General features: G+C 33.9%; 1 protein-coding gene across 1 annotated transcript in view; it reads right to left on the reverse strand.

The window, feature by feature from the left end:
- The window catches only part of mwh (multiple wing hairs), a 122,659-nt gene extending 117,817 nt beyond the window's left edge, over nucleotides 1-4,842 (reverse strand). The window contains exons 1-2 of the mRNA XM_068775759.1: nucleotides 4,614-4,842; nucleotides 3,252-3,404 (exon numbers count right to left, since the gene is read on the reverse strand). Of these exons, the coding sequence (XP_068631860.1) occupies nucleotides 3,252-3,404; nucleotides 4,614-4,768 (308 nt within the window). The 5' untranslated portion in view covers nucleotides 4,769-4,842. The remainder of the gene's footprint in view (nucleotides 1-3,251; nucleotides 3,405-4,613) is intronic.
- Nucleotides 4,843-13,936: the final 9,094 nt, after the last annotated feature.

Raw genomic sequence — 13,936 nt, forward strand, 5'->3', positions numbered from 1 at the left:
CGCCCTTTTACGCTGTCTCTGTACAAACCGATCTGTGGCTGCCACTTTTCAACTTTAAGATTCGGTGGACCCGATCGTTTCGAATCTGATCATCGGCTGTCCCGTGCTTGTCTAAGAATGAATTATCAGTTTCGGTTGCAGCAAGGGATCGAAGAAAGGAGCACGTGTCATTTATTGACAACGAGGAAAGTCGCGGAACCTTTCTAGAGTACAGCAGAAAAGGTCATAGGAGAGACCATGAAAAGGTAGAAGTAGACAAAACATAAAACTGTATAAGACTAGTCTATAAAGTAGGAAAGTAAATGTAAGAATTAAACATAATAATAAGACAAATAAGATTTAAGCAAAACTGAAAAAAATGCAAACCTGTAGTATTTCTGGTGGGAAGGCTTCGAAAGTGAGGTGATATATAAAAAAAATTGTTAATAATATAAGATGAATGAATAAATAATATTGAGAAGAAAAAAAGATGAGAACGTAAATAATAAAATATGAAAAAAAACTGTAAAAATAAATACGGGAGACAATAAAAAATTCCTCAAGATTTTGCGCATTATGTGACCCACTGTCTCTGATTTTCCAATCCGCTGGACTAAGGGATTCTTTCATTCATCCATGAATATAATTTCTGATTCAACCAGGCTGATAAATCCATAGCATTGCTCTCTCTGATGGCTCACTAAGCAACTATTAGCTTCCCAATTAGATGCCAATGCCATTATTTACTGTACCTACCTATTTTTTTTACAGCGCTCAAATAAATAAATAAATAAGTAGATCTATGTATGATTTGTAAAAATAAACGAATACGTGGAAAGAGTATAAACGAATTCGTAGGAAATATAATAGTCATTTATGTTTAGTTAGTAGTAAATTGTAGTAGTTAATTGACTGCACATTTCAAAATATTTTACTTACGTATACAAATCTTATGTAATCCATTCTCTTACCTGTAATGATAAAAATATTAATTAGAAAATAATTTTTCTATGTAAAAAATGTTTTATAAAAAATTATGTCATAATACTGATTTTATTTAATTAATGTCTGTTGTTGTTTTTCGACTGTACTTCACTATTGCTCGAATGGAATTCGCAGTTTATACGGATTAGAGGTAAGCTGCAGATAGTGATTAGTCAAAACCTTTATATTACGGAATTGGGTAGCCTCCAAACTGTTGTACTGCTTGAATGGGCGACTCAAACAATGATCTGAGGGGCGGTCGTCCATCGTCCATCTTAACCCTTAATTAGGCGCATGGGGTCAGGGCCGCTTGAAATTTAAAAAATAATGGCTTACAGTCTTCAGAGCGTACTAGAGCTCTTTCTAGCTTCCTCATTCCCCCCGGGGTACGCAAATTAGTCGCATCCAGAACATTAACTCTTGCCCACACATCGCTGTCCTTTAGAGAGCTAACCCCATGCGCCCAGTTACGTTCCATTTTTTGGCAAAGGTAAGTTTTTACTTTTGTGATTTTTTTTGTGTTTATATTAGTATATTGTTTACTGTTTATCTTTGTATGTGTGTATTTTGATACGGTATGATTTCTTTATGTATTTTTGAGTTTTTTTCCATGCTTTTTCTTTTTTTTTGAATTGAAATGCCTAACGACAAACAAGTATTGCAATGGCTGGATGAAGTGCTTGATGAAGAGCAAGATGTTACTGGTTCGGATTCGCAAGACGAAACTTTAAACTTTTATGCTGTCATTGATAGTGCATAATTCAGGAAGCGAAATTGAGGAGTCTGAACATATCCAAGACATCCCTCTATCAACGGAAGATAATTATTTTTTATCTCGACATACTCAGAGAAATGGCCCGAAAGTGAAATGGTGTAAAGTACCACCATCGAACGCAGTAAGGACCCGAGCACAAAATATTATTTTGCATTTACCTGGAGTATAAACATATCTGGCATCAACCCATTTGTCATACACAAAGCGAATACTGAGAAGACTTTGACATATACAAGACGGATTTTCTTGATGAAAATAGCTGCGGCACTTGTGGAAGATCACCAAAAACGTCGAATACAACTACGTGCTGTACCAGCGACAACAAAAAAACGGCTCCGTGAAGTTTATAATGTGAACAAGGCGGTTTATCAATCGACAGCTAAGCGCGGACGCTGTTCATCATGTCCTAGAAAAGACGACAAAAAAGTACCAACAAAATGTTTCAAGTGTCGTAAATTTATTTGTCAGCAACACTCAAGGATTTACTGCGTCGGATGCAGAACAGAAGATTCCGCTGATGAGGCTGAATAAACTTTATTTCTTAAGTTGATCTCGGCTATGCCAAAAAATTTAGTTTAAAGAGAGGTTTACTGTTTTTGTTTTTTTTTTTAATATTTTTAATGTCATAGTAAGTATTTGTTTCTTAAAGTGAAGTATATTAAAGAACTTTATTAATTACTATAGAAATTAATTGATTTTTATTCCTTTTTGATACTCTTTTCCCAATATTTTTTTGGGGTTATTTAAGACCCCATGCGCCTAATTGAGTGATTTTCTTAATGCGCCTAATTAAGGGTTAAGTAAGAAAGGGACCAATATTTAGCCACTTCCGCACATGCAGTAGTAGTCGTGCAAAAAAGTGCACTGCCCGCCAGCCCTCTGATAAATGCGCGTGCGGCAAACAATGCGAATTACACAACTAACACCGTTAAATCACTCAACACGTGTTTCAACTCTGTATTTGGCACTAATCGGTGTAATATAACTCCTGAAGATGCCTCGTGGAGGGGTGAAAAACGTGTTGAGTGATTTAACGGTGCATGTGCGGAAGTGGTTAAATATTTGTCCTTTTATGACAGAATTTAATAGAGAAAGATGAGCAGCCGAGGAGGAAGGACTTCGACATAGTAGATATCGATTAGTTAATATTAAATATTTTTGAACGGTATTTACAGTGATAACTAAGTGGCATTGGCAATTTCCTTGCGCTTGAGATGAAAGGACGTAGAGGGTGTTTAGCTTAAAACCTCTGAAGGTAGCGAAGATCATGGGTTCACAAAGGGAACTTCGGTTCAGGTCGCTACATTATACTATTTTTCCGGACTGGGTTATACACCTATTTTTGGACTCACTTGAGAAGCGTCCTAAAAAGACAGATTTGATTGTAGATATCTTACATTTGTTTACGACGCCTTCTATGATAAGGTTTTATACCTAAGGTTTCACACATAATTCAGTTTCTGTCATTTTCTCTAATAGAAATTTATGCAGCACGGAATAAAGCAGTTTATACCTGACACAGTCCTGAGCGCATTCCCTGAGGCGGCAGTAGCTGCAGCTGCAGGCTGAGTAGCAGGACCCTGGGTCAGATTCTTCGAGGCTCACTGAGTCGAACCTTGGAGCCAGGCCTTCGCCTGAACTTGGTGCTGTGTGCGAACCACGCCATCTGGAAATGCAGCAAAATGAAAACGTTAACATATATATATATATTTCTTAATGTTAAATTTAAATCAACAGTGCGTTTACTATTAAACATTATAAAGCTAGGAAGGTCTACATTTCCACCACTAGCAAAACATACACAATACATAAATTGAGCTCACTTAAATCAAGCTCATTGGTCAACAAAAATCTCTACAGCTTTCATAGCAATTTCCAATCGTCCTATATAAATCGATCGATCTGTCTTCTGGCTATAAAAAGTCTATTATAAATTATCAGTATAACCTACCTAAAAGTGAATGGTTTTAGAAATAATAAGTAACGTATTAAGTAAGAAAAGTACCAATATTTAGCCACTTCCGCACATGCAGTAGTAGTCGTGCAACAAAGTGCCCGCCAGCCCGCTGGTAAATGCGCATGCAGCAGACAATGCAAATTACACAACTACCACCGTTAAATCACTCAACACGTGTTTCACCCCTCCACGGGGCATCTCCAGGAGTTATGTTACACCGATTAGTGCCAAACACAGAGTCAACTCTATCCAGTAAGCACTCTGCGCATTTATCAGCGGGCTGGCGGGCGGTGCACTTTATTGCACGACTACGACTGCATGTGCGAAAGTGGCTAAATATTGGTCCTTTTCTTACTTAATACGTTTCTTATTATTTCTAAAACCATTCACTTTTAGGTAGGTTATACTGATAATTTATAATAGACTTTTTATAGCCAGAAGACAGATCGATCGATTTATATAGGACGATTGGAAATTGATATGAAAGCTGTAGAGATTTTTGTTGACCAATGAGCTTGATTTAAGTGAGCTCAATTTATCCCTTTTCTTACACTTATTATCAATCACCCTGTAAAATGAAGTTTAATATTAGTATAATGATTTCAAATTTAATGAAAAAGTTAGAAACGTAAAAACAGATAAAAAAAGTTATGGCAAAAAAAAACGGTTTTTAAAATTCAAATGACTATATAATAAGCCAGATGGTATTAGTCTGTCGCATTCTAATAAAAAAATAATGTAAAATACTTCAGGGTGATCATACCGTATGTGATTAGAAATACAAGTACAAAGGTTTAAAGATTTTTGCTGATAAGGATATATGATAAAGCATTTTATAAGAGACTGCTTCCATCTTGTTATACATACGTAAAAGACTATCTATTTTAATAAGAAATGAAGACTTATAAAAGCACTCGCCTTGAGCTTTTAGCGTCGACATGTTCGACAACAATGTTCCACGTTCTGTGAATCAAATAAAGGAGGAATAGAACTCTTGAAGATTCCGCTTGCGGCGGTGGCTCCTTTTTCCCCGACCATTTCCGGCTGGTGGCGCTGCTCTGTCCGCTCCCCATGTTTCCGGTACGTTTGAATTTCGAATTACTTTGTCATTTTGATTGGAGCGACTGTGGACGATGGACGTCTGACGCTGGAAAAAGGAAATTAAAGATTTCTTTAAAACTGATTCGAATATTACGTAACTTTTAAACATCTAAGATATTTTTTTTAATTTTTCTTCTCAGTTTCAACAAAATTTGTATCGTATTATTGTCTAAATTCTTTGTTCATTTAAAAAGTGCAAGAGCAAGTCGGTAGAGTAACAAAAAGCTTTTAAAGAGAAAAATTAAAAGCTTTTTGGCCGGCTATCGTACTTTTCAAACAATTAGAGTTAAAACGAAGCACCTCTCTACTAAAGGCGAACTATATTTATCTATATTAAGACTTAAATTCTTTTATTCCTTTAGTTATTAAGTTTCATGAAAAGACTTAAATACGGCAGACGCTGCATGCAGGTCGCTTTCAAACTGATCTTCTTTGGAGGAGGCCAGTCCAGCTGTGGACATACTATTTGAAACGATGATGATGGTGTTGATGATGAAATACGGAAACCAACGTATAAGCACCAACCGCAATGTGAAATGGACAATAATTACTGATGTATCTGTAAGATATAAATTGTCTGCATTACACTGTAATACACCAATACCTCGCTTTGCGTCGTTACGTTTTGCGTTTTTTTCGAAGTTGCGTCGCTGTTTAATTAGTACTAATTTTCACTGTGCGTCGTTGGATTTACGAGGTTGCGCTGTTTTGGGTTCGAGTCTTTAATTTTTTTTTAAATTTTCATTTTTTTATAAAACATGACAACACTTATGTTTCTAATTGCGCCATGCCATCAAAACTCGGAGATTCCCTTTCTAACTAAAAATCAACGCAATTTGAATACAGTTTTATTTTCACTTTGTTTTGCTAGTTTTTTTTTTAAAAAGAAGTATTTTCGTGACCCTGGAAACCTATCTTCGATCTTTACATGGTTTGCTATAGAAAATCTTAGTTCACTTTGCGGCGTTTCAATTTGCGTCGTGTTTTTTTTTGGAACGTAACCACGATGCTAGGTGAGGTGTTGGTGTATTTAGTTTTCGTTAGTCGATGGGATTATAAATACACTAACCACGAGTTTATAGTATGATTATTTAAGGTGAAAAAATGGTATAATTCATTTGCTGTCAATTAATGAACGGTATAAAAAGTAAAGAGGCAGTGGGCGGTGCATATCGCTTGTGCAACTGATGCCGCTAGGACCGAAAGGTTCCCGAGTGGTGACCATAAGCTGGTAGACGCGATGAGGGTATGCCACCACTAGGTAGATCGACGACAGAGTTAAGATCTCTGAAAGTCGCTGGATGCAAGCAGCGCAGGACCTGTCATCGTGTGCGATATTCAGGAGAAGCCTATATCTTGTAGTGGGCGTCCAACAGTTGAAAAGATGGTACTCAATCCAAAGGTCAACGGTTTCAAAGATAATAAATCATCGACATTTCATCCCATAAACGCTTACTCCAAGGTATAAACTTTCACTAAAGATATATATACACAAATATAAATATACATGTATGTATATACACACACACACATATATATATAAACTGGGGGATATACCATATTCGCCACGCTGGCGGGTTGGCGATCACAATGTGGTATTATATTACTCGGAGGACGCTGCTGTCCATCGTCTAGAAACGAACTCATGATCAGTTGTAATTCTATTTAATTAATGCAACGCTTAAGGCTTCTCCTGAGATATTTATGAGGGGATATTCCATAATCGCAACACTTGGTAGGCGGGTTTGCGATCGCGATATGGGATCATGGTACGTAGAGATGCAGCCCATCCTCTAGAAACTTGTTTTTGTGAGCGATGGCAATCCAAGAATTATATAAGATTGTATCCCCGGAATCGAAACCGCAACCTACGATCGCAAGTCTCAATCTTCTATCCAATTAGCCAGATGTTATTGACCTGTTGTATTGCAGTAGAGACAATAAATGAATGTAACAAATTTCACGGTTGTCACAAAAGGTTGAAACATTTTCGCTGACATACATTATAAAGTTATAAAACATAAAATGATAAATTAAATAAAACGTTACAATAACTTTCAAGAGATTATTAAGTGTCTTTGTCCGCAACAATAAATGAATCTGATGAAAGAAGAATTCGAATTATAAAATTTTAATACATTTAATTTATTTACGAAAGTAAATACTTGCGTGCACAATTATCGGCGAGGTAGATTTTATTAACGATACATCGATGAGCGCAAAAAAATAATTTATCACCAAAGCTATCAATAATCGATCACATCCGCTGATGATAAATTACATTGACATAAAGAAAGTTTTGATTTCAATATAATCAATGAATATTAACGAAAGAAATTTCAAACTAAAATGAATGCGGGTTCCGTTCTTATTATACCGGTGTTTATATGTGAAAAGAGTTTCATGAAGGTTATTTGAAATACTCCTTTTAATGTTAGTTAACCCTTAATAAAATAAAGGTAAAATACTTACTACTTTGTTTTCTTACCAAAAACGTACAATATTTCACGTATGGCAATATTTATACTTATGGCATCAATGAAAACCTATTAATAGAAAAATATTTAATGTTAATGATGGCAACATTTAAGTTCGAGACGTCATCTGTCAATTTTAGGCGACGTCAAAGTCGTCCGGTCGAAAGGCGATATGAAAAAATTCAAATAATTAGGCCACTTTGAAAATATTCTAGCATATTGATCAAGAAAAATTTTGGTAATTGATATTTACATACAGATATGATAACTAAACATAATTTGGTGCATTTTCCTCTCAACAGTTCCGCATTTAAATATGTTTTTATGTAATATTTGGTGGTCTAAAGAAGTGGTAAAATAGTTACCTTCGTCTGTTTGTGTTTAGCACAATATTAAGAAAAAAAATTTATAAATAAAAAATGGAGATGTTTTGGTGTACCAGACGAAATACGCCTACTTAATGTTGGAATGCATTTACCTGACGAGGGCGAGACGTATAAGAGATGTCGCTTTTGCAGTACAAAAAAAAATTCAAAAGAGAACAAAAATTTACTGCACAATGTGCAAAGTGACACTTTGTGCCAATCCTTGCTTTAGGCTTTTCCACACCGTGGAAAACTCAGAAACAGAAGCCAACGCAAATAACTAGTGCAGGTAAAAAAAAATAACTTTAATGAACAATGGTAAGTATTTTACCACTTAAATAATTTCTTAACGGATAATGGTAACATATTTACCACCGAGAAAACTCCTATTTCTCTCTCCGTTTTCCGGATTTTCCACTGAAAAATGAAATCTACAGTACTGATTTACACAGAATCTACTGTTTTTTTTTTCGTAAATCATGCAAAATCGCCGGCATTTGTTTAAGGGTTAAAATGCTGTGGTAGCACAGCAGTAGTAGACTGAGATTTGTGATCACAGTTCGATTCCCCGGATATGATATATAATTGACACTGTGCATTAATTATATAGAATTGCCACTGTTCACAAACAAGTTTCTAGAGGATGGGCAACAGCATCCTTTGCGTACCATAATACCACATTGCAATTAACAACCCACCTTTTATTTTTTATTAATTAGAATCCTAAATAGTTGCACAGATATATTTAAAATCCTTACTAACTTCGTAGATTTCGACATTTAAAAGTTTTAGGGAGTAGCACAGGTTTCGAAACGTCAAAACCTAAACATTTGCACAGGTTTTAATATTATGAAATGGTAGATTTTGGATATCCACGAGAACTTGTATTTGCAATATTTTGAAATCCTATAAAATCATACGTATGTGTAAAGATTTTGATATTTTATCGTCGTAAATACCTGCACAGGTTTTACGTTTTAAAATTTCTATGCAGCACAGGTTTTCATAATTTAAATTATTAAATTTTTCTTTAAATTTGTGTAGGTTTTAAAATCGTAAATATCGCACCGGTTTTAATGTTTTAAATTTGTAGTTTATATATTGTCGTAGTGTGTAGGTCGTCAACCCGCTGGTAATCTCACATCTGATTTAAAATTTTCATTAATTTTCATATATTAACATTTTCAAAACGCAAGCCTTTTCTAAAATAACGTCACCCGAAACTTGTTTTAAATAAATTTTACAACGATATTCGATTTTATCTTATACTTAGCTAGTTGATGCTTGATGTATATCTTCGATATTTTATAAACTTTGCAGGCTATTTTTATATTTTTCAATTCAATAGAAGATCGACGATTCTGCAGTCCTTCTTTCGGTTTTTTTTCGGATTAATATTTCAAATATTTTAATTGAATGTGAAATTTTTTTAAAGATTATTTACTACGTTTTCGGGGACTTCTCGTTCTCCACAATAAAGTCAGGACTATTTTAACTGAATATTATTATTGTCATACTCCTCTTTCACCGTTTTCAATATCTTCAATTCATCTATCTTTTTGCGCTTCACAATATCTTTCTATCCTTTTCTTATCTTTCCTGTTTTCTAAGTTTAGGTACCTACATATATTGCACTAAGTAACTAATGTAAACTAAGTTGTCTCATATTTATTTTTGGTTTATATAATAGTATCCGAAATAAATCAAAATACTATATAAAATATAGTTATCGAACATAGTGGTACCACTTATTGATACATATATATGACATATATGAATATACAATTAATGCGTTGTGTGACCTAAATGTTTATGACTGAAGCTCAAGACTGTGGTTAACACGTACACTGCGGCTTGAGGTCGATTCAGCCTCATGGTAAACTTTGCACTATTGCGGCGCGTAAAACTCGTGTTTTCTCTCTAGTGCGGCGGCTGTTTACATTCAACGGTATGAGGTATGACAAAGACAAATATAGCTTTCTTTATGTCTGCGAAGCATTGACTCAATATTGTAAAAAAATATTGATGAACATGAGGCAGAAAAGGCCTCAACCGCACTACTAGGAAGTTCAGTTTGAGGCTGATTCGACCTCAGCCGCATCAGCTGAAAGTTCTTCAAATATGGGCCCGCAGTGAACGTGTTAATTGGTTCGATTCCCAGCAAACATATCGTTTATATAAAATACAGGATAATTCTATATAAGTTTAAAAGCTTGAAAAGGGTAAAAAGCAACTATTCTTTTTTCTTTTTAGACGACAGACGCCAATTGCACAGCATAAGTCTATCCAAAGGTTGTCACGAAGACCAATCTTTCACTGCCTGCATCCAGGGTCTTCCCGTGACCTATGTCCACCTAATGAGAGGTCCAACCCCACGTCTACCTGCTCATGGTCGCCAATCGGTAACCTTCTTCTTCTTCTTCCTTCTTAATCGGTCCGCCCACTGGTACTTTAGACGAGCAATTCTTCGAGCTACAATGACTTTAGTTCTTTTGCTGTTCTCATTTCTGATTTGATCTCGCTACAAAACTCCGAGCGTAGCCCTCTCAACTACTCATTTATTATTTAAAATAACATTATTTACCCAACTATATCTTTAATGATTAGTTCAAATTAACATATCTGAACAATATGATTATTTCCGACAAAGGCTAATTTAAACACGCTTGCGTTGGAAGTTTAAAATTTGTGTCATTGTGATGGATAGGTGATCCATTACATATAACTGTTAGTTTCGAACACAGTGTTCTCTGCTGCTCTCTGGGTAACCACAAGGTTTCTTATGACGCAAAAATGTTATTAATTATAGTGAATTGAGGCTTTCGCGTATTTGTATTATGTAAACGATAATGAGATACTTAAGTTCCTAGAACTTTGAGGCTTGAAAAAGCTTGTTTACAACATAACTGGCCATACCGTTATAAATCGCTTACCAAGATAGCAGAGTAGGTTGATTATCATAATATATAAAATAATAATAATTACTTAGCCTGATATATGCTATTTTTACATTTGTAGTATTTGATTGATTTTTATATTTCGTTATGTTTTATATATATAGCAGTGATAAATCAGCGGTAAGAACTGTGAACCGTAACAATAAGCTTTGACACATGAACATTACATTTACCTAGAAATTTCTAGAATATTCTCGATTTGAAAAATATTACAAAAATGACAAGCGTAATTGAAATCAAACGTAGATTATATTTTTGAATAGCACCCTACAAGTATGTTAGTGGAATATCGAACAAGAGCCGACAGTCAGTAAAAACAAACCGATCCAAAAAGAAGAGGAAGTAATAAAATGATGTGGCAAAAAAGAATAGAATTTAGCTAAAAGTAAAATAATAAAATAACTAAAATTTAACCAATACTGATCGAAGTCAGTTAGATGTTTTTATTTATTATTGTATTATATTTATTATATGTATTAAACCTTATTTATTAGTATGTATACCTATGTATGTTTATGTTCGTTTATTCGTAAATATGTATTTTTTGTAAATGTAAACTACCCTTTATTAGTACTTTTACCTTTTCCATACTATGGTTGTCTGTAAAAGTTTGCCTTGTGAGATAAGGTCACCCATTGTACTTTTTGTTGTATATTATTGTAAAACTTATTAAATGTACCTTAACGTGTACAATAAAGAATATTAAATAAATAAAGAAATAAAAGGTCAGGATTTTATTTGAGCATCGACGCTTCAGCGTGTAACCAACCTAGCTTTACAGGTCTCTCTGTGCTCTTATCAAATATAATTTGTACATACACTAAATCTAGGCTCCAAGAACTGCAAGAACGTATTATTTTTGCTTTAAAACTATAAAATTAAGTGTCATATTAGATTCATAGAACCTAGACGAAATGAACTGCCTCGTCGATGGATTTACGTTTGTTAACGCCCAATTATTAATCCGTAAGTTCACCTCGACGACACGCTTCAAACATTTCAGTGCACGCCAAGCGGTTGTGATAGCACTTAATAAGATAAGTTATGTAACTTTGGCAACAAAAGCGTTTCGTATAGAACAGTCTTACAGTTTAATTTATTTATTTATTTATTTATTTACTCTTTATGCACACAAAAAATGTACAATGGTGGACTTAATGCCGTAGGCGTTCTATACCAGTCTACATTAGGGTAGAGGGGAAATATTTAATGGATTCAGGCCTTACATTGCGGAAATCCATCCTAAGTAAGAAAAGGACCAATATTTAGCTACTTCCGTACATGCAGTAGTAGCCGTGCAACAAAGTGCACAGCCCGTCAACCCGCTGATAAAGATAACGCCTGATACCATTAAATATTTAAGATCAGCATGCCTAGCTGAACAGGCGCGTTTGTACATCAAATTAGGCATTTATCACACATGACATGGACACATGTCCTTGTTAAGGTTGTCCAAAGACGCCGGATGCAGGCCGCGTGTAACCAGTATACAGGAAATCTATTGACCTTTGCCCAGCACTGGACATCTTACTGGTGAAATTATATATGTTTCATGCAATCATAATTGCAGTGCATTAATGCAAAGCATAGAATCAAGATCAAAGATGTATCTCGAATAATTGGTTGTCTGAAGTTAAAGGTTTAAGTAAAACGGTTTTTTCAACGGTTTTATTTGATACCCATAATGTGGTGGTTGTGGAAAAATATGTACCTAGTCCGCCATATTGGAGCGGCGTCCATCTTGAATTTTAAATTTTGACATAATCATCGTGTTTTACTAGTGTAGCCCTTTCATTTGATACCCATATTGAGGGGGTTAAGGAAAAATATGTAATCCGCCATTTTGTATCGGTGGCTATCTTAGATTTATAATGTTATTGTTTTTATTATATTGTATTGTCATCTAAATTAAATGTGTGTACCAAATTTCAGATCAATCTGACAACGGGAAGGTGCATAAATTTCAATTTCTAATTTTGACCCAAATAAATAAACAAATAAATTCCGTACGGGTCGAACTAAATAAAAATTAAAAAAAAACAGAAGTATCCACTACAATTAGTGTAATAAATATAAATCTAAATAAATTTTAATTTAATGTGATATGTACCATTAATACGAGGACAATGACATTTATAATTTATATTTATATATCAAATTGAATCGAAAGAAATATAATTTTAAATTAATAATAAATAACCGAGAAGATTCAATCTAGTACTCACAGAAAACAACGATTTATCTACATTAAGACTTAAGAAATGACGATTGCATTTCTCTTCCCCCGTCTCTGCAGTAGTATATTAATTCTATTGGACAAAAAATGTAATTTCCTTGCGGATAGCGGTACAGTAATATACTTGGATAAACATTGCATAAGATTACGATAAAAAAGTATCAGTGTTCTATGACTGGGAATATGTCGTTATAAAACATAATTAGTATCATAGAAAAATGTTTTAAATGTATTGCTTAAATTTGATTTTTTATTCTTTTTGCTTATATCCAATCAGATTTGTTTATTTTCATTTATCATGTTCTTCCCAGAAGGAGATACTTCATTCTTCACCACCTACCACTAAGTTTCTGTATTTTAGTGGTTTAGTACATCTGATGGTTGCTAATGTGTTTGCTAGGTCGTTAGGCGATTTTACAGTTGCTGTGTACGCCATATGATTTTATTTGAGTATTTTTAAGCACATAGCCTTCAAAATTGCGCGCCAGAATAAACATTTTCAAATTAAAAAAAACTTTTGGTGTATAAGTCGTAAGCCAGATGTTTCCTAAGTGCGATTACTTTTTTCTTAATTTTTTTTATTTAATGTGGTTTGATCTTTATTTTTTTAATGTTGTGTCACCTATAAAGGAATACATAACATAACCATTATTTATATGGTAACATGTAATGCCATTTTAATTAATAATTTTAGTAAATAAATAGATAAATTAATATATGGCACACCTGATCCAAAAATTAATGGTTTTAGAAATAATTAAATTCAATGATTTTACAACAATTAAAAATAAAAAAGATATGAAAAACACATTGTTCTAGTGTAATTAAGCGGGATCTTACATATGATAAATACTAGAAGATACCAGAGCACCCGAGATGTATTTAATTTTTGATATTATAATTTTTTTATATTAAATACTATCTTATATTAATTTTGAATTAATGTTTAATATGTACAAATGAGTAGCGAAAGTTTTATGTAAAAATTATTTCATTCGCATAACAAATAATTTATTACGGCGTTGGTGTGTCTGAAGTTGTAGGCGGATGACTTATAAAATAAACTGTCTATCTTTCACCCAAGCGTTTTAATTTTTATGCTCCA

This window comes from Battus philenor, unplaced genomic scaffold (genome assembly GCF_028537555.1).
Source record: "Battus philenor isolate CCGP_79_NKW_IND1 unplaced genomic scaffold, ilBatPhil1.0.hap1 SCAF_9, whole genome shotgun sequence".
NCBI classification, from domain to species: Eukaryota; Metazoa; Arthropoda; class Insecta; order Lepidoptera; family Papilionidae; genus Battus; species Battus philenor.